This window comes from Carassius auratus, unplaced genomic scaffold, assembly GCF_003368295.1.
Source record: "Carassius auratus strain Wakin unplaced genomic scaffold, ASM336829v1 scaf_tig00009662, whole genome shotgun sequence".
Lineage (NCBI taxonomy): Eukaryota > Metazoa > Chordata > Actinopteri > Cypriniformes > Cyprinidae > Carassius > Carassius auratus.
Window position 1 is genome coordinate 57,303 of NW_020524057.1, and position 21,099 is coordinate 78,401.

At 38.7% G+C, this 21,099-nt stretch overlaps 1 protein-coding gene across 1 annotated transcript in view; it reads left to right on the top strand.

The window, feature by feature from the left end:
• The window catches only part of LOC113072615 (NACHT, LRR and PYD domains-containing protein 3-like), a 36,775-nt gene extending 17,702 nt beyond the window's left edge, over positions 1-19,073 (top strand). The window contains exons 5-6 of the mRNA XM_026245602.1: positions 13,051-13,097; positions 18,511-19,073. Coding sequence (XP_026101387.1) covers positions 13,051-13,097; positions 18,511-19,073 — 610 coding nt within the window. The remainder of the gene's footprint in view (positions 1-13,050; positions 13,098-18,510) is intronic.
• The last annotated feature ends 2,026 nt before the right edge of the window (positions 19,074-21,099 follow it).

The following is a 21,099-nucleotide window of genomic DNA, read 5'->3' on the forward strand; positions in this document are numbered from 1 at the left end:
TTGCTTAATACTGTTATCGTGCACATTTTATCTCACCAAACATTTTTAATGTGCGATCGTATTAAGACGTTCGTCAGTGAGATCTGCGAGATCTCTCATGCGTGCCGCGGAGGCTATCTGCCAGTCACACACACACACCGCACAGACATAACAGTATGAAAACTTCCGCTTAATAATAAAGAGTGACGATGGCGAAGAGATTTGCTTAATAATGTTATCGTGCACATTTCATCTTACCAAACATTTCTAATTTGCGATATTATTAAGACATTTGTCTGTGAGATCTGCGAGATCTCTCAAGTGCCGCGGAGGCTGTCTGCGCACACAAACGCATAAGGGGCCATTCACATATCGCGTCTTTTGCGAGCTCAAGTTCATTATTTCAAATGTAGGCGCGCGGTATGCGCGCTCATAATGGAAGTACACGCAGTGTGAAGAGTTCGTTTTTTCCAGGCGCATCCACACCGCATTGAGTTAAAAACATTTCAACTTTTCAGAATGCCGCAAGCCCACCGCAGGTCATGTAGCTTCTTCACCTTTTCCGTAACAACGTTAAAAGCTCAGCCAAGATGAAGGAACAGCTGATAGCTGTATGTGGATTTTTAAATTCATTTAGTAGCAGAGCTACTGCAAGCAGTTTTTAGTACTGAAAATCCATTTATCCATTGTTGAAATTTTCCAGTCTTCATGGAGAGAGCCTCAGGAGCACAAGTGCTCGAAGACTTTGGGAAAAAAAATCAGAAAGCGGTGTGCCTAGCGTTTTCCACGTGTTTTTAGACGCGATATGTGAACGGCCCCTTACAGTACGAAAACTACCACTTAATATAAAGAGTGACGATGGCGCAGACAGTAAAACGTTCCAAAGTGTGGTTATACTTCACTAGAGTTGATGCAGACAACGTTGCGTTGTCATAAGTGCAACAAAATTTTTGCATGTAAGGGCGGAAACACGAGCAATCTGTCAAAGCATCTTTCAAAAATGCATTATGTGACAGAGAAATGTAAAGTTTTCGACTGCCTAACACAACACAAAGTAACACAACACAAAATACCGATAAGAATACCATTAAAGTACCGGACCGTTAATCAGTATCGGTAAAAGTAGTAATACCATTAAAACCTTAACTATACCCATCCCTACCTACATCTGGCCATAGTCTGAGAATGGCTTAATTTGAGACATGGGTAATGATTTTGATGGATTAAAAAGTGACTTTTTTTCATCTGATCTCCCCTTTAACAAAAGGTTGAGTATTACAGCAGACATAAATATTTAAATCTCCCAGAGTTACCAGTTTGTCACAACAAGCCATCAGGGAAGACTAGAATTCTTAGAATTCAGCAATGAAATCCTTATTATATTTAGGAATTGCACAGAACACAGGGCATATTAGATTAATCTTCTGCAGCTGCATTTCAAAACAGCAGCTGCAATCTAAAAAAAAAAAAAAACACTGGCAAAAGATTGCAGTGATACTGATTTCTGAACACAGGGATGACATTCCCAGAGTTTATCCAGATCTTTGTCAAGAAAAAAAATAGTCCCTGGAACTAAAAACGTAATTTTAAATGTTTTATTACAGAGAGACCTGGCATTAAGCAATACCATACTAACTGGGGAGGAGGTTGATGTTGTAGGTGAAGCAGACAAATATTAAACAGGATTATTCCAGCAGGTAATATATATGGTCAAAGTTGAGAGCGCCACCCCCGGCTGTAAGTAGGGCTGTCACAATATTAGATTTTTCATATCACGGTTATTGTGGCCATAAGAATTCATGATATCAGTATATCATGATATCTAAGAAACCTTGGGGTAAAAGATATCAGTCAAATTATATATTACATTGTTTACTGAGTTTTTGTTTTTCACCCAACGGACAAAAGGATACTGATAATTGCAGGGCACAAGACTCTGGCTTTCTCCATCTTCTTCGAAGCTCCTACGAAATAACAAGAGATAAAATACTGTTAAGTTCAAAAGTATGATGAATAAATATTAATGGTAACACTTTACAATAAAATGTCATTTATTAACAAAAATGTATTAACTAAAATGAATGAACAATTAACAATATATTTATCACACAATTTATTAATATTCGTTAATGTAAATCAAGTCTTTCATTGTCCATGTTCACAGTGCATTAATGTTTACAAACACCACTTTTGATTTTAATAATGCATTAGTAAATGCTTTGGAAATATTGTTCACTGTTATTTATATATGTTAACTAATGTAATTAACTTATGTTAACTAATGAATCTTGTTGAAGAATGACCAGAGATGAGGCATTAAGTGCATGGCACCGTGACCAACAGAGTTTAATGTTTAATTTTACAGAGATTAATGTAGCAATGTGGTCGTTCCGTTTTTCAAGATTTTCAGTTTTAATCATGTAACTGTTAATAGATTTGAACAAAGAATTAAAGTGTTACTCCGCACAGGCCCTATTGATTACAAATACAACAATAAAACGAGTAAAGAAAACACGGTACTTATTAGAATAATCTCCCTTTACTTAAATATATGAACATAGGAAACAGCTGTTAACAGGTTAATATAACCTTTCCCATTCTATGACTAATAAAATAGTGGCAACTTACTCTGATGAACACGACTCTCCTCAGAGTGGCTGCGAGTGCTGCGTTGTCTTCTTGTTTGACAGGTGTCAGCGTTAAGGCACAATACTGCCACCTGAGCACTCAATCAGGAACTGGGGCTGGAGTATTTACATGTGGTGTTATTATAAGAGAACTGTTCATTTTGAATATTGCGGTTATAGTATATCGTCACACACTAAATTAACACGATATCAATTATTGTTGAATATCAGTATTGATATTGGTGTGACGATGAGTAGTTGCCAGAACTTTATAGGTTTCTGAAGCTGAATTTAGATGGATTTGTTCCATAGTAGTATAAAAATATACCATATTAATGCCAATGCACAGCAGACAAATAAGATCTGCTAAAACAGCAATAAATAAAAGGACATTTAAAAAGAGCATCTAAAATTAACCCAGAATCTGGCTTAACACTGCAAAACAGAGTCGACAATGGTGTGGGACAGGGCAGGCTTTCGTAAAAAAAAAACTACCCATCCCCTACATCCATTGATCACTGATGAATAGACTGGGTAGAAAGTGTAAGCTATAACTCACTGTTATATCAAGCAGGCTCACAAGAAAGTTGGTAGTGAAATTATAACTGGCGAAGTGTTGATAATAATAATAATAATAAAAAAACGTTATTTCATATAGCACCTTTAAAAGTAGCATCTCAAAGCACTTCAAATAAAAATATGAAATGAGAAGATACAAATAACAGTGCAGGCAGTAAAAAACTAACCAAACAAAAAAAGTAAACGCCAATATAATAACAAAGTAATCACCTTAATCAGGGTATCTTCCGTCCATTCCAAATCCGTTTTAAATTAAAAAACAGAAAACGAAAGACTCAAGAGGATTCAAATGAGAGAACATGAATTAAATAACGAGAAATGGAAAAATGGCTCGTTTATTCGTTATTCCATCTAGGTTAACAAACGGAAAATGAGTTTTTGACTTGATTTCTCATTTTGTCGTTTGGGGTTTAAAAAACGGCTTATGGCTTCAATATTTCATTCGCACTTGTGGGCAGAGCTGAAACGCTCCTTTCATCTGATTGGTCGGATCGCTCCGCCTTCAACTCCATCTTACATTCTTTCAGAATAAGAGTCTTATAAGAGTGGTGTCTGAAACCACCGCTCACTGTTAATTAACATAATATTTGAGTCAGATGTTGCTGCGCACATAATTCGTGCTGTTGTGACCTGCAAGTCACGCCTTTAAATTATTTCTAGGTTATAGTATTGTATGAATATTGTCCCACTGTAAATACAGTGCAAATAGTTTTGTCTCCTTGGATAAAAGTAAAGAGGAAATAAAAATCAATAATAGACTGAACAGTTCCATGATAATATGTCTGTTACATTTACCACTCTCATCTTTTAAGTCAAAAGGCACTAGGTAGGTGTGTGTGACATTAATTATTAATTGGGAAAATTACTATAGTTAAATTTATTAAATAAATTAGTAATATTCGTTTTATTACATACTAAATTGAATGGTTTTTCTTTTAGTCTTCTTTGTTGGCCTTGAGAAAGCCAACATATATTTGAGCATTATTATCATTTATTATGAGAGTAATTGACAACGACTAAAATTTTAATGTTTCACCAAATTTCCTTCTCAAAAAATCCTAGTGACTTTCATTATCTGAGCAATGAAGGTCTTACACTTAATGTCCACTAGAGGGGGAGACAGGATTTCTATTTACGTAAAATGGCAAATAAATACATTAATTTCATGTGTACTACCATGAATATGCCATATCTGTGTACAAGAATAAACTTCACACTTCAAGCTGTACTTTAAAACTTCCCATTCTGGCTTTTTCAACCTACCTCCAAATGTATTTTAATATATTTTTTATTCACACTGGTTTATGCATTTAATGTTTGTCCATCTAGAACTTTTATTTTTCATGAGCTGTACATTTTAAGATGTACTCAGTGTTGATAAATCACATGCACTGAATGTAAATGCTAATGTCAGGACTCTCTGTCCTCCTCTTGGATGGCCAGTGTCCTGCAAAGTTTAGCTACCCCAAATAAACACACCTAAGCTCAGCAAGGTCTTCAGGATCAGTAGCAATGTCCAAGCAAGTGTGTTGGAACTGAACTCTGCAGAACATGGTTCTCCCGGTTCAGGACTGGGTTTTAAATCTATAAATGAATTTGTACAATTGGGTGTCTGCATGCAGAGGTGTACTTCAGTAAGTACAATGTAAACTGTAATCTATAAAGACAAATCTTCAGATAAGCATTAAGGCCACTGCCTTGAGGTCTCCATCCATTGGTCAAAACAGACCTCGCACCCCACCACACTCCTGTTAGCTGTCAACATTAATTGCGGCTGGTGCCAAATAAAAATTATTATGTATCCCTTGTGCATTGTTCAATTTCACTACCCTTTCGTTATGTTTGGGATGAAAACATTCACTCAATTAAACTGCTATAAGCATTAGATAAAAAAATTTTCCCCTAATTTATTGTTGGTGGATGTTTTTTTTTCACTGACTTCCATTATAATTACATTTTTGATTGCAAAGCCATGAAACATAATCATGCATTCTTGATTGTTTGTGGTTTTCCCTGTTGGGAAGAGGTAAAATTTGTTATTTTTTACAGTTGATCACTAGGTGGGACCATCAACCCTTTAGATAGGCCTGTGCAAAAAAAAAGCTTAGTTTCTGACTTGTATATAGAGTTATGTGGAGTATAACAGCAAATTATATTGTGTGTATGTGTGTAGGAGAGAGAGAGAGAGAGAGAGAGAGAGACTTTTGCGCACTTACCTTGATGTATTTGAGAAAATCTAAATGTACACCTCAGCTCTCAGAACTACATGGAGTAAACAAAGGTGTATTTATGCACCTGCTGCCTTTTAATGGTGGTGATAAGTATAGACTAAACAAAAACAGTACATGGATTTAAACACTTGCATGCCATCCTTCTGGTCATTTGATGGTGAGAAGAGCAGCAAGCAACACGAGAAAGGGCTTGACTTGAACCAGAGTTTTAGAAATGATTATGCAGCTTGACCCCTCCAGCGAGTTGCTGCTTATTTGAAGTTGGTATTGCATTTTGGTCCATAATCAATTATGTTCAAAGTAGTTTTTTTAATAAGATTTAAAGGTTTTAAACTGGCTTCACCATCAAGAAAAGACAAGCATTTCACACATAGGCCCTCCATTCTTTTCACCATCAAAAGTCAGCAGGTGCATAAACACACTTCTTTTTTTTATTGTTTAGTCCATGTAGTTCTGAGAGCATGAGGTGCATATTTGGATTTTTTCAGATACATCAAGGTAAGTAAACAAAGGTCTCTCTCTCTCTCTCTCTCTCTCTCTCTCAAACACACACACACACACTATAATTTGCTGTTAAACTTCATATAACTCTATATACAGGCCAGAAACTAAGCCTGTTTTTTGCACAGGCCTAAAGGGTTAATGGCCCCACCTAATTGTAAAAATAACAAATGTTACCTCTTCCCAACAGAGAAAACCACCAACAATTAAGAGTGCATGATTATATGGTGTCATGGCTTTGCAATCAAAAAATGTCGTTATAATGGAATTCAATGGGACAAAAACAGCCACCAACAATAAATGAGGGAGAAAAAATTAAAATCTAATGCTGCACAAAACTAACAATACATCAAAGCTAATCTACAGTTACTAATCTTTGACATGCCCAAGACTGTCATAAAAGGTAAAAAAAAAAAAAAATCCAGTCCACAATTACTTTTTATATTGAAAATATGTCATTTTGTGTGTGTTTTTTCTTCCCAAATCAGTGACATAATTTTTGAACTTGGTAATTAAAGAGTTAAAATCTTGGATTTTTTTTTTTAAACATTTGGTAGTTTGATCAGGACTGAGGGTGATTAATAGATTTATGCAAACAAAAAAAATCTTTATCTGAGACATTTTTACAGCATTTTAATTTAGTGGGCGTTTTCATCCCGAACATATCAAAAGGGTAGTGAATTTACCCAAAGTATACTGTTGAGTTTTTGAAAAATTTCAAGCATTTTCCCCAAATAAGTGTCAAAATAAGATTTGTCACCAATCATTCCATTAGCTGCAACACAGAGAAAGTTGTGGCCAAAATAAGACTCAACTTTACCCCCTAGTGGACGAAAACGTCCCCAACAACGCATATGGGGTATTATGTAACAGCAAGTCATTTGTGCAAGTACATTTGACTTGCAGTTTTTCCAAAACTTAATCATTTTTATTTGGCACCAGCTGCAGTAGTTAATGTTGTTTTATATTATACAGCTATCATTGAGCTAAGGTATACCCCCCTACCACACCATCTATCATTGAAGAACCTGTGTTACACAGATATGGCATATTCATGGTAGTACACATGAAATTAATGTATTTATCTGTCATTTAAACTTACATAAACAGAATTCCTGTCTCCCCCTCTAGTGGACCTTAAGTGTAAGACCTTCATCACTCAGATAATAAAAGTCACTAGGATTTTTTGAGAAGGAAAAAGTCTGACCAGTTACAGCAACGAGCCAGATGAGTCTGAAGATCTGAGCTGAATTTGGTGAAACTTTAAAATTTTAGTCGTTGTCAAGGCCAACAAAGAAGACTAAAAGAGAAACATCATTCAATTTTGTCTGTAATAAAACTAATAATTCTAATTTATTTAATAAATTTACCTATATTAATTTCCACAATTAATTATTAATGTCACACACACCTACCTAATGCCATTAGACTTAAAAGATGAGAGTGGTAAATGTTACAGACATATTATCATGGAAATGTTCAGTCTATTATTGATTTTTATTTCCACTTCACTTTTATCCCAGGAGACAGAACTATTTGCACTGTATTTACAGTGGGACAATATTCATACAATACTATAACCTAGAAATAATTTAAAGGGGTGACTTGCAAGTCGCAACAACGCAAATTATGTGTCTACATCTGGTTTCAGATATTGCTCTTGTAAGACTCTTATTCTGAAAGACTGAGGAAACCGAGTTGAAGGCGGAGCGATCCGACCAATCAGATGAAAGGAGCGTTTCAGCTCCGCCCACAAGTGCGAATGAAATATTGAAGCCATAAACCGTTTTTTAAACCCCAAACGACAAAATGAGAAATCAAGTCAAAAACTCATTTTCCGTTTGTTAACCTAGATGGAATAACGAATAAAGGAGCCATTTTCCCATTTCTCGTTATTGAATTCATGTTCTCTCACTTGAATCCTCTTGAGTCTTTCGTTTTCTGATTTTTAATTGGAAACGGATTTGGAATGGACGGAAGATACCCTGATTCACCTTAAACACATAAAAGCTACCCTAAAAAAAGTATATTTTAAGGGATGTTTTAAAAACACTAAGGGATTCTACATTCCTAATCTCAGAGGGCAGGGAATTCCACAATTTAGGAGCCAAAGAAGAAAAAGCCAGATTACCCACAGTTTTTAGCCGTGCTGTTTGGACAGTTAAAAGACCCGCTTCAGAAGAGTGTAGAGCATGTGCAGGAGTGTAGGGGCCAAATTATTCAAGGCCTTATAAGTGAGCATGAGAATTTCAAAATCAATACGAAAACTAACAGGAAGCCAGTGCAATTTTTCCAGGATAGGTGTGATGTGCTACCTTGCACTGGTCCAAGTCAGAATTCTAGCAGCTGAATTTTGTACCAAGTGTAATTTACTTAGGGTAGCTTTAGAAACTCCAGCCAGCAAAGCATTACAATAATCAATATGTGAAAAACAAAAGTGTTTACAGGTTTTTTTTTATAATTGAAAAAACAAGAAAAGAAGGAAAAGTACTAGTATTAGACGGTTAAGTCCTGGCGAAAAAGATGAGTCTTTAGATGTTTCTTGAAAATGAGTATAGACTCAGCTGTACAAATTGAGTTTGGGAGGTCATTCCACCATCTGGGCACAGTCCAGGAAAAGGTCCGTGAGAGTGATTTTGAACTTTTTTGGGATGGCACCACAAGGTGTCGTTCACTTGCAGAGCGCAAACTTCTAGAGGACACATACGATTGAACTACTGAGTTTAGGTATGTTGGTGCCATGCCAGTGGTCGTCTTGTAGGCAAGCATCAGTACCTTGAATTTGATGCTAGCGGCTACTGGTAGCCAGTGTAACCTGATGAGGAGAGGAGTAACGTGAGTAACTTTTTTTTGCTCTTTGAAGACAACCCTCGCTGCTGCATTCTGGATCAATTGCAGAGGCTTGACAGTATATGCAGAAAGGCCCGCCAGGAGAGCATTACAATAGTCCAGTCTGGAGAGAACAAGAGCTTGGACAAGAAGTTGGGTGGCTTGCTCTGACAGGAAGGGTCGAATCTTCCTAATGATGTATAAGGCAAATCTTCAGGACCGGGTCGTTGTAGCAATGTGATCTGTGAAGCTTAACTGATGATCCATCACAACTCCTAGGTTTCTGGCAGTCCTCTAAGGAGTAATGTTTGTTGAACCCAGCTGTATAGAGAAGTTATGATGAAGCAATGGGTTAGCGGTAATCACCAGAAATTCTGTCTTCATAAGGTTAAGTTGAAGGTGATGGTCATTCATCCAGCTAGAAATGTCACTCAGGCAGGCTGAAATGTGAGCAGCTACTGTCAGGTCATCTGACTGGAATGAGAAGTAGAGTTGGGTGTCATCTGCGTAGCAGTGATAAGAAAAGCCATGCCTCTGAATGACAGAGCCTAATGAAGTCATGTAGATGGAAAAGAGAAGTGGTCCAAGTACTGAGGCTTGAGGAACCCCAATAGCAAGGTGTTGTGACTTAGAAACATCAACCCTCCAAGACACACTGAAGGATCTGTCAGAGAGGTAGGACTTAACCAACAGGAGTGCGGTTCCAGAGATGCCCATCTTTCTGAGGGTGGACAGGAGAATCTGGTGATTAACAGTGTCAAAAGCAGCAGACAGGTCAAACTGCAAAGTCGTCTGCTGTAAGAGTCGATGGAGGAGGTGGTAGCGGCGGATTAAGAAGAGAAGAGAAAGTGATACACACTGAGGTCGGTAGAGTTTCTTGATTTCTGCCATTTCCTCTCTGCAGCCCTGAGTTTAGAGAGATGTTCACGGAGAGCCTCGGACAGCCAGGGGGCAGATAGGGTGGTGCGTGCTGGTCTAGACAGCAGTGGGCAAAAGTTGTCCAAGCAAGATGTTAAAGTGGAGCAAAGAGTGTCCGTAGCGCTGTTCGTGTCCAGAGCTGAGAACTGAGAGAGAGCAGGAAGTGAGGATTAAACCACAGAAGATAGGCGAGATGGAGAGAGTGAGCGTAAGTTCCGTCGAAAGGTAACCTCCGTTGGAGTGTGAGGCACTTCAGGAGTAAGTGCTAGGTTAGCACTAATGAGGAAGTGGTCTGAGGTGTGCAGTGGAGCAACTGAAGAGTTGTCCACAGAGCAACAGAGCGTGTGGATGAGGTCCAGTTGGTTGCCTGATTTGTGAGTCGCTGTAGTAGACACTAGCTTGAGATCAAATGAGGAAAGCAGTGTTTTGAAGTCAGCAGCCTGGGGTTTATCTAGGTGGATGTTGAAGTCACCAAGCAGTACCAGAGGAGTACCATCTTCAGGAAAGTTTGATAGCAGCACATCCAACTCTTTCAAGAAGTTTCCCAATTGACCTGGGGGGCGATAAATGATTTTAACAGGGTGTGTTACAGTAATGGCATGTGATTCAAATGAACCAGTACCTGTAGGTGATGGCTGAAGATCAAATTTCCATTCTTTTGATATAAGGAGACCCGTACCTCCACCCCTCCCAGTGGTACGAGGAGTGTGGGAACAAGTGAAATTAGTGGAGAGGGCTGCAGGGGTGGCAGTGTCTTCAGGTTTGATCCAAGTCTCTGTCAGTGCCATGAGGTTGAGACCGGAATGAGTAGCAATAGAAGAAATGAAGTCTGCTTTGTTAACTGCAGACTGGCAGTTCCAGAGACCAATTGGAATAAAGAGTAGTAGTAGAGGTCAGAGAGACAGGCCGTAGGTTTGTCAGACAGGCCTTCCTGCGAAGTACATGTGTGCTCTCCAAGTGTTAGTAGTGATAGTAGAGATCTGAAAGCACATAGTGACTACAAGTGTAAGAAATATGTATTTGAGAACAAGCTATACAAAAAGTAAAGAAAGGGGTATAAAGCAATACTCAAGTGTCCTGTCGGTGTCCTTGTTCGGTGGAGTTTGGCAGGTAGAGTCGATGGTCTTTACACTCGTCGGTCTTCACACAAGGAGGATTCACACGAGGGCTGCTGCGACCACTGTCGCGGTGAAACCTACCGCATTTGTATTTGCCTGATTACCAGTGATTGAAGTCAGCTGGCCACACCTCACTATTTAGCAGATCGAAACTGGGCAGTCCCACGCTAAACCAAGCGCCACTTCCAGCATGTATTTACCAGGGTAAGACACACAATTTAAACCAAAAACTTTCCTAGCAATGACGATCACACAGTAGTCTAATGAGAAAACGAGACAAAACACTTACAAGATGATATCCTTCTCTGTTGCTCGGCTGTTCCTTCTGACAAGTTCTTTCAAAACAGCTAATTAAGTAAATTTATATTTTTCATATTTGTATATTTATAATTGAATTTTTTTTTTGCAGTGATATGTTTATAGAACCTTTCAATACAGTTGGTAAATATTATTTATATTTCGGGGGGGGGTCAAAAAAAAAAAAAAAGGGAAATAGTGTGTTAAAATAGTGTGACTTTGTCCTCTGGCCGGATGAAACCAACAGTTTAATTCTAGGTTGCAACAAAGTCAAATTGTGCAGAGGACTCATGCACTCACATGGACCCTTAAAATCATCGAAATATCGTAATAGGACTAGAAGCACAATACGAAAAAAAAAAAAAAATCACATGTAATATTAGCCCCTTTCACACTGCGATTTCGGCAAATACACAGGTAATGTGACCAGGCATTTGTTCCCGGGTCACTAGATTTGGTCCATTCACAGTGCCAGTGATTTCCTGGAATATGTGCGCGCATTCACACACATCCCGTAAAGATCCCGTAACGACACGTGACGTTTAATGTACGAGTCAAAAACGCTAGCGAATGATCTCAGCATTAGCGTGGATAGTGAGGAACTAACTGATCTCTGCTTCATTACAGTTTGCACATATTTTTTCGTAGAGAATGTAGACCTTCCTTCAAAACACCTGGTAAAAGAGTCGTGCAGTAACGTCCGTCATCACTATGACACAGCATTAGATCTGTCTTTTGTTCACATAGAGCTCTTCTGGGACTGAACCTGGCAATGTAACTAGGGCCCTGACCCGGGATCAGTCCCGGAATCAAACCCGGGACGTGTTTACTTTCACACAGAAGGCGACCAGGCAATGTTCGGGCAATTTGCCGGGTCCGACATGCAGTGTGAAAGGGGCTTTTGTGTGTTGTCTCATGCATATTGTATTCAGCACACTTTACTTGGAAAGTTTCAAATTTCCTATGTGAATTTATCCAAGAAAAAAAAACTTTTCAACAGTATAGTGGATAGTTAGTGAAAAAGTCAGGCACCTTGTGTGGAGACAGCCTCATGCTAGGTTTGGCACTTTTGAAAGTAAGGTTGTTGGAGAAAAGGAGAGAGGTAGGCAAAGGAGGAACCAGAGTGGTTCCTGTTTGCGGAGATAGCCTTGTCTATATGCTGCTCCAGAGACAGCTGGGAAAGAGGCAGGAGGAAAATTGAGAGGAGCAAAGAGGGGTGTGGCAAATATATACATTTAAATAATATAACTGTCCCATAAATGTTGTGTCTTATACAAAAGTGTTAAAAAAAAAAAATAACAGAAAAATCTGGCTCAAATTTCATGGCATGAAAATTTAATACAACATCAAAAACTAACAGATCTCCCCCTATATTAGTATAGAGCAAAAACACATGAAATAACCATTTTAAAATTTTTACTCTCTTTCACAGTCAAAATCAAAGATTCTATTTGTTTTTATTAAAAAAATTAATTGTATGTATCAATATATAGCCATATATTGTCAATGCATATATTTCGGTATATTGAAAAATATAAGCACTAGTTTCCAATATATATATAAAAAAATTATCTAATATCATATTATAATTTCGTGAGGGACTTTGTGGAACCTTAGTAAAGCAGAGTAAGTCACAAATAAATATTTAAAGCAGTTGTTATTGATTCAAATAAACCTATGCACAATATATTAACCACTGCTGATTAAATATGCTAAGATTGACAGGACTGAATGTAATTTCCAACTAAATGTTTGGAACTTCATTTAGTTAATATAAAAAAGTCTGTAGCGCAAGGCTTGAGGGTCTTGTACAATGATAGAGGTTGTGAATCAGGAACTACATCAAATGTTGGAGGACAGACAGAGTCTTCATCAGAATAGACAGTATGAAATTGTTTTGATCATTCATTTAAAAGGAAATGTATGTATTGAGTTGACTATGTAAAATATGTGACATCTTTTGTTTTATAGCGTGGATCATGGAGGAGATATCAGGATTGTTAGAGGACCGCAGAAATGTAGGTTACACAAATACATTTAATTAGTTATCCTAAACCTAACCCACACCCTAACCCTAACCTCAAGAAAACTTAATTTTTAGAGTAAAAAAAAATCACTGGATGTCCCAAAAATATGGTTAAGTTGGTACACACACACACACACACACACTGGTTTATGTGTTTTCCCTAACCATTATAGATTAGAATTTTATATTCTCTCTCTAACCCTACCATTACAGACCTGAACCTTACTCCTTTTTTTTATCCTAATGATTATTGACTTGAATTTAATCTTTCTCTAAACTCGACTATAAGAATATTGAAATCCCACTTTTCTGCAATAATTCTCTTTTATTGTCAAGGTTAGTAAAGTCTTTCTTCTCTCTTTAATTAAAACTAATAGAATGAAAGGTTTAAAACCATTTCTGTTTTCTGTATATATATTATTAATCATGGATTCATACCCTCCTTTTGATTCTTTATCCTATGATAAAGTTTTAAGTATACCTTTGCCTGAGCTTGCACATGAATTGGGCCTTCATTCACACATACTTTGATGTTTTGTTATAAATGTAGTAAAAAACAAGATGGTGGCGCATCCACACACAACAACTTCTCTCTCTCTCCCGTCAGAACTGTGTTTTTGTGTTTTTTGTCTTGTGAGTCACAGTGTTTTTGTACGTCTTCATCGCGTCTACCTGTCTTTAAACGTGCATACAATTGTAATTTTTCTGCTGGATGTTGGCAGAACCACATTTTTATAGTTAAACTCCACGCACGCAGAAGAGCTGTGGGACCTCAGTCTTCTCTGGAGGCCTACACCATCACCGACCCCCACTACTGCATCGCCCACAGCGGAGGCGCCACAAGCTGCGTGAGAGGAAGCAGAAGAGGGGTAAGCATGGAGGTATCCAGGCTTGGCTAACGGCTAACCCACACAAGCCAGCTATCCCCACCATCGTACTGGCTAATATACGCTCTTTGGACAATAAACTGTGCTACATCTGACTAAGAGACTGTTGTGGTTTTGTGTTAATGGAAAACATGGCTCAGCAACAGCGCTCCAGACTGTGCTCCAGACTGGAAGGTTTTACATCCCACGACTGATGGCTTTGTGCTTACATCAATGATGCGTGGTGCCGAGCTGCTGTTGTGGTCTGCAAACACTGCTCACCCCTGGTTGAGTTTGAGTATATATACAGTCAGGTCCATAAATATTGGGACATCGACACAATTCTAATCTTTTTGGCTCTATACACCACCACAATGGATTTGAAATGAAACAAGATGTGCTTTAACTGCAGACTTTCAGCTTTAATTTGAGGGTATTTACATCTAAATCAGGCGAACGGTGTAGGAATTACAACAGTTTGTATATGTACATCCCACTTTTTAAGGGACCAAAAGTAATGGGACAGATTAACAATCATAAATCAAACTTTCATTTTTTAATACTTGGTTGCAAATCCTTTGCAGTCAATTACAGCCTGAAGTCTGGAGATCAATTAGACATCAGCGTACGCTGGGTTTCATCCCTGGTGATGCTCTGCCAGGCCTCTACTGCAACTGTCTTCAGTTCCTGCTTGTTCTTGGGGCATTTTCCCTTCAGTTTTGTCTTCAGCAAGTGAAATGCATGCTCAATCGGATTTAGGTCAGGTGATTGACTTGGCCATTGCATAACATTCCACTTCTTTCCCTTAAAAATCTCTTTGGTTGCTTTCGCAGTATGCTTCGGGTCATTGTCCATCTGCACTGTGAAGCGCTGACCAATGATTTCTGAAGCATTTGGCTGAATATGAGCAGATAATATTGCCCGAAACACTTCAGAATTCATCCTAATGCTTTTGTCAGCAGCCACATCATCAATAAATACAAGATAACCAGTTCCATTGACAGCCATACATGCCCACGCCATGACACTACCACCACCATGCTTCACTGATGAGGTGGTATGCTTTGGATCATGAGCAGTTCCTTTCCTTCTCCATACTCTTCTCTTTCCATCACTCTGGTACAAGTTGATCTTTGTCTCATCTGTCCATAGGATGTTGTTCCAGAACTGTGAAGGCTTATTTAGATGTTGTTTGGCAAACTCTAATCTGGCCTTCCTGTTTTAGAGACTCATCAATGGTTTACATCTTGTGGTGAACCCTCTGTATTCACTCTGGTGAAGTCTTCTCTTGATTGTTGACTTTGACACACACATACACTTTCCTTCTTGGAGAGTGTTCTTGATCTGGCCAACTGTTGTGAAGGGTGTTTTCTTCACCAGGGAAAGAATTCTTCGATCATCCACCACAGTTGTTTTCCATGGTCTTCCGGATAGTTTGGTGTTTGGAAAGCAACCAAAGAGATTTTTAAGGGAAAAAAATGGAATGTTATTCAATGGCCAAGTTAATCACCTGACTTAAATCCGATTGAGCATGCATTTCACTTGCTGAAGACAAAACTGAAGGGAAAATGCCCCAAGAACAAGCAGGAACTGAAGACAGTTGCAGTAGAGGCCTGGCAGAGCATCACCAGGGATGAAACCCAGCGTACGCTGATGTCTAATTGGTCTCCAGACTTCAGGCTGTAATTGACTGCAAAGGATTTGCAACCAAGTATTAAAAAATGAAAGTTTGATTTAATCTGTCCCATTACTTTTGGTCCCTTAAAAAGTGGGATGCACATATACAAACTGTTGTAATTCCTAAACTGTTCACCTGATTTGGATGTAAATACCCTCAAATTAAAGCTGAAAGTCTGCAGTTAAAGCACATCTTGTCATTTCAAATCCATTGTGGTGGTGTATAGAGCCAAAAAGATTAGAATTGTGTCGATGTCCCAATATTTATGGACCTGACTGTATATATATATATATATATATGTATGTATGTATGTATATATATATATATATATATATATATATATATATATATATATATATATATACATACATGCATATATATATACTGCTTACTGTTGTAAACACTCCTCCAAACTCCAACAACTGCAACAGGAGCAAGGCACTAAATGAAGTGTACCAGCACATCAGTGAGCAGCAGACAGCCCACCCTGATGTTTTTCTCATCATAGCTGGGGATTTCAACCATGTAGACTTAAAGAGTGTGTTCCCAAAAATACACGAAACATTAACTTTCCAACACAAGGTAATAACATTTTAGACTTTGTTTACGCCACACAGAGAGGAGCTTAAAAAAGGCCATCTCTTTCCCTCACCTCTGTGCCTCAGACCACATCACTTTCATGCTAATGCTTGCATACAGACAGCTCGTTAAAGTCAGGGTCATCAAAGGCTCTCCAAGACTGTTTTGACACCACTGACCAGAATATGTTTAAGCAGGCTGCCACATACAATAACACCAAAGACCTCCAAGATTACTGAAAGACTGTCACTGCCTACATCAACAAGTGTATTGATGACGTAACAGCCTTGGATGGCTGGGGAGGTCTACAGAGCTGGGCCTGAGGACAGCTAGGGTCAACCTGTCCCACGGCATCAGAGAGGCTAAGAGACAGCACTCCTGAAGGATAGCCCATCAATTCAGCGACAGCGGAGCCAATCGGAGCCTGTGGCAGAGGATACAGACCATTAGGGGCGGCTGTGGCCTAATGGTTAGAGAGCTGGACTAGTTACCAGAAGGTCACCGGTTCGAGTCTCTGTGCTGGCAGTTGTAGGTGGGAGGGAGTTAATGAACAGCGCTCTCTTCCACCCTCAATACCAATGGCTGAAGTGCCCTTGAGCAAGGCACTGAACCCCCAGTTGCTCCCCGGGCACTGGATATATAGCTGCTCACGGAGTGTTCGCTTCTTACTGCTGTGTGTGCGCACTTGGATGGGTTAAATGCAGAGCACCAATACCAAATATGGGTAGCCATACTTGGCAAATGTCACGACTTTCACTTTGACTTTTTTCACGGACTATAAGACCCTACCGCGGACCTGTGACATCTCATCTCCCTGCTGAACGCCACCTTCACTTGCATTTATGAACAAAACAGCACCACTGCAAAGAAGACTCCACCTCCTCCTGACGAGCAGGTGGTGACGCCTGACCCCAGACAGCATGAGGAGATCATTCAGCAGGATCAATGTAAGCACAGCTCCAGGTCCTGACAACATTCCTTGGCGTGTACTGAGAGACTGTGCAGTGGAACTCACTGCTGTCTTCACATTTTCAACTCACATCTCCCTTAGTCAGGCTGTTGTCCACAGGTACTTCAAAGCTACCACCATCATTCCAGTCCCAAAGAACCCATCCTCATCCTGCTTTAATGACTACCATCCAGTTGCATTTACCCAAATTCTCATGAAGTGCATGAAGTCTGCCCCCCCAGACCCCTTTCAGTTTGCATATCGGTCCAACCGCTCGACTGATGACCCCATCGCAAGTCCCCTCCACTCAGTAGTCACACATTTAGACAAAAATGATTCATACATCAGAATACTGATCATAGACTTCAGTACAGCATTCAACACAATCATTCCTCATCAGCTCATTTACAAACTAGTCCAGCTGGGACTCAACACTTTGCTGTGCAACTGGCTGTTGGACTTTCTGACTGGAAGACCTCAGGCAATACGGGTCTGCTGCAACACATCCAGCACAATCACACTGAATACTGGGGCCCCCCAAGGATGTGTGCTGAGCCCCCTCCTCTTCACTCTGTTGACCCACGACTGCACACCGTAACAACTCAAACCTCTTCATTAAGTTTGCGGATGACACAACTGTGGTGGTCTCATTAGCAACAGAGATGTCACACAGCTTCTTCAGTTTGCTGTCATCAGGGAGGAGACTGCGGAGTCTCCAGGCCAGGACCAGCAGACTGAAGGACAGCTTCATTCATCAGGCTGTCAGGAAGCTGTACTCACTCCCAAACTTGCCCCCCCTTCCTTCTTCTACCCCAGTCACCACTGAAACCTGACACCCCCCCTCCATATCCACCATCCCCAGGTCCTTCCACTTCCCCCCTCACTAACATACAGTGACATGCACCAGTCACTTCGTGCAGCATTGGTCTGCTCACAGAAGTCATTCTACTAGCTCTTCAATCAGTTTAAATAAAAGAACATTTCTCTGAGCCCTTTGTCACTTTAATCAGACAGAATAAACTTTTTTGCACTACAATCTTTTTATCTGCAATGTCTGTTCACTTTACTGGTTTGCACTGGTCTGCCATGTTCCTTGCGCTGCTTTATTTAACTTTATTATTATTTTTATAGCTTTTTTATTACATGCCCTTATTTGTGTAGTTGTATGTTATATTTAATCTGTATCTATCTGGATTTTTAGGCTCTACTGTTAGTGTTATCTGTACGCACCATGGATCTGAGAGTAACAATTTAAATTCTCTGTATGTAATGTACATGTGGAAGAACTGACAATAAAGCAGACTTGACTAATAATCTCTCTTCTTGTGTTTAGATGCATGTGATCTCACACTGGATTTAAACACAGCACACTCTCAACTCATTCTGTCTGAGAGCAACAGAACGGTGACATGTGAAACAAAGAAGCACCCATATCCTAATCATACAGAGAGATTTACAGGGTATCATCCTCAGGTTCTGTGTAGAGAAAGTCTGTCTGGACGCTGTTACTGGGAGGCTGAATGGAGCGGAAGAGACAAGGTTAATATATCAGTGGTATATAAAGGAATCAGCAGGAAAGACAATAGTTCTAACTGTTGGTTTGGATATAATAAGAATTCATGGAGTCTAATGTGTTTTGAAGACAAATACATTGTCAGACACAATAGCGTAAGCACAGAAATTATGATCCCTTCTCAGTTTAACAGAGTAGGGGTGTATCTGAATTGGTCGGTTGGCACTCTGTCTTTCTACAGCGTCTCTGACACACACACACTCACACTCTTACACACATTCAACTCCACCTTCAATGAACCCCTCTATGCTGGATTTGGGTTTTATTCTGATAAATCCATGTCTGTGTGGAAGATTAAACAACCTCTTGTGAGAAACAACTGAGATACACAGTTAAATGAAGGAAATACACTCCTATTATCTCTCTCTCTTAAATTCACATAGCTGCTATTTTCTTTCTTCTTGTTTTAATTATTAGTCATTATTATTACTGCAGTCTGAGAAAGCATTATGTTCCACATACACACGGCAGATTTCTTTTGAACCTGGAGGAAGATGTGGAATAATGTTAATAACAATTGAGAATACAATTTTAGTGGGATTTTTTGTTTGTTTGTTTATTTTTCTTTGTAGTAACTTTATTTAGTCAACGTAGTAGTAGTACATGTATTTACCTGAATATGTAATAGATATGGTATTCTGAAATGAGAAAATGTGATATTTCCTACTAACGTGTCTGTACTTATGTTCCTTTGAAGTTTTACTTACCTTTACTTTTTCATTGAACTTAAAATTGTAACTAATAAAACAATATTATATTAATCACAAGTAACTGCCTACTGACATTGAGAAACAACTTGCACAGAAGACTTATTTGTGGTTAGTCCTAAGTATAAAAGGAATTATTATGAATTAATGCACTTTACCTTTTTCAGAAACTGAAAAAAGAAAATCACACACTGCTCTTGACTGAATTACTTTGTAGTTTTAACAACAATTAATGCACAGTCAAACCAGCAATTAATCAGATATAATTGTTTATTTTTTTTACTAGTAGGTGCAGGACACTATAATACTTTTATGCAAGTGAGTATAGCAAAATAAAGTGAACTGTGACATATTATACCCAAAAGTTCTTAATACAGTGGACCACTAGTGAAATTGATTAATAATAATAATAATAATAATAATAACGATAATTATAATAATAATAAAATTGGGACCAAAAATTATTCGGCACCATATTAAGCACCATGTTTTGCTTATGTGTTTTATTCCTAAATTGCTAATAGAACTTTTTCACACCACAATATGAGCAAAATTAAGCATTGCTTGGCAATTGGTCAACAAAGTATTGATAGATGTGTAAATATTGTCATACTAACAGTAGTCTGAAGTTTTTGCTGATTGTAATTCATTAGATATCTTTCTATCAAAGATAGCTAACATTATCAAAATTAATTTGTTCTGACAGTTTAACTCTGAGATATTTTCATATTTTATTCACAAATAAATAAATAGAATGAACATGCAAATTAACCAATTTCCAACAGGGTACACACTGATACAACCTTCACCGGGGCACTGCAATCCCCAGCTACGGCCCTGTATGCACATGAAATGAAACTCACCTAAACATGCCTTTTGCAATCATTTAACCAGTCATGGGCAATGCTTGAGCAAGACTGTCATTACGTTTGACACTTATAAGACTTATAAGGTGCTCATGTTTCTAGATAGACATAACGGATTAATTTGGTTCAGGAAAAGAGATAAAAGCCCGCCCACACTGACAATTTATTGGATGATTTGCAGAAACAGTCCAATCAGGATGCTTTCTGTCTTACATGCGCTTCGCACACACGCACACTTGCACACACATGCAAGGTCTCTCGCTCCCTCTCCCTCTCAGTATCAGTATCTGTCTCGCATGCATGCTCTTGCTTGATTGGTTTAGATTCCGGGAGATATGAACTAATTTGCGGGTCTCAGGGAGCCACTATCAATATGCGGGAGACTCCCGGAACTTCCGGGAGACTTGGGATGTCTGGGACCGTACTAGATAAAAAATCCTTGAATGATCTCTTATTTTGTTAATTTTTCAGAGATACTGCAAGGTGTTCACAAACTTTCAATCGGAATTGTAAATGTATTTACCATTTATTTTTGTAAGATTTACTAAATTTAACTTTTCTGCTAATTTCAACTTGAATCATGCCCAACAGATACCGGTTTCTGGCAATTCACACCTTGATTTGGTTCATAAAAGCTTGGATGTTGACAAACATGTTTAGAATGCATTATTTTCAATGCATTTATTGTTAGTGTGGTGGAAAGTGTACTGAAAATTTGTAATTAAGTACAAGTACTGTTACATTGATGAAAAATACTCAATAACTAATTAGCTGGC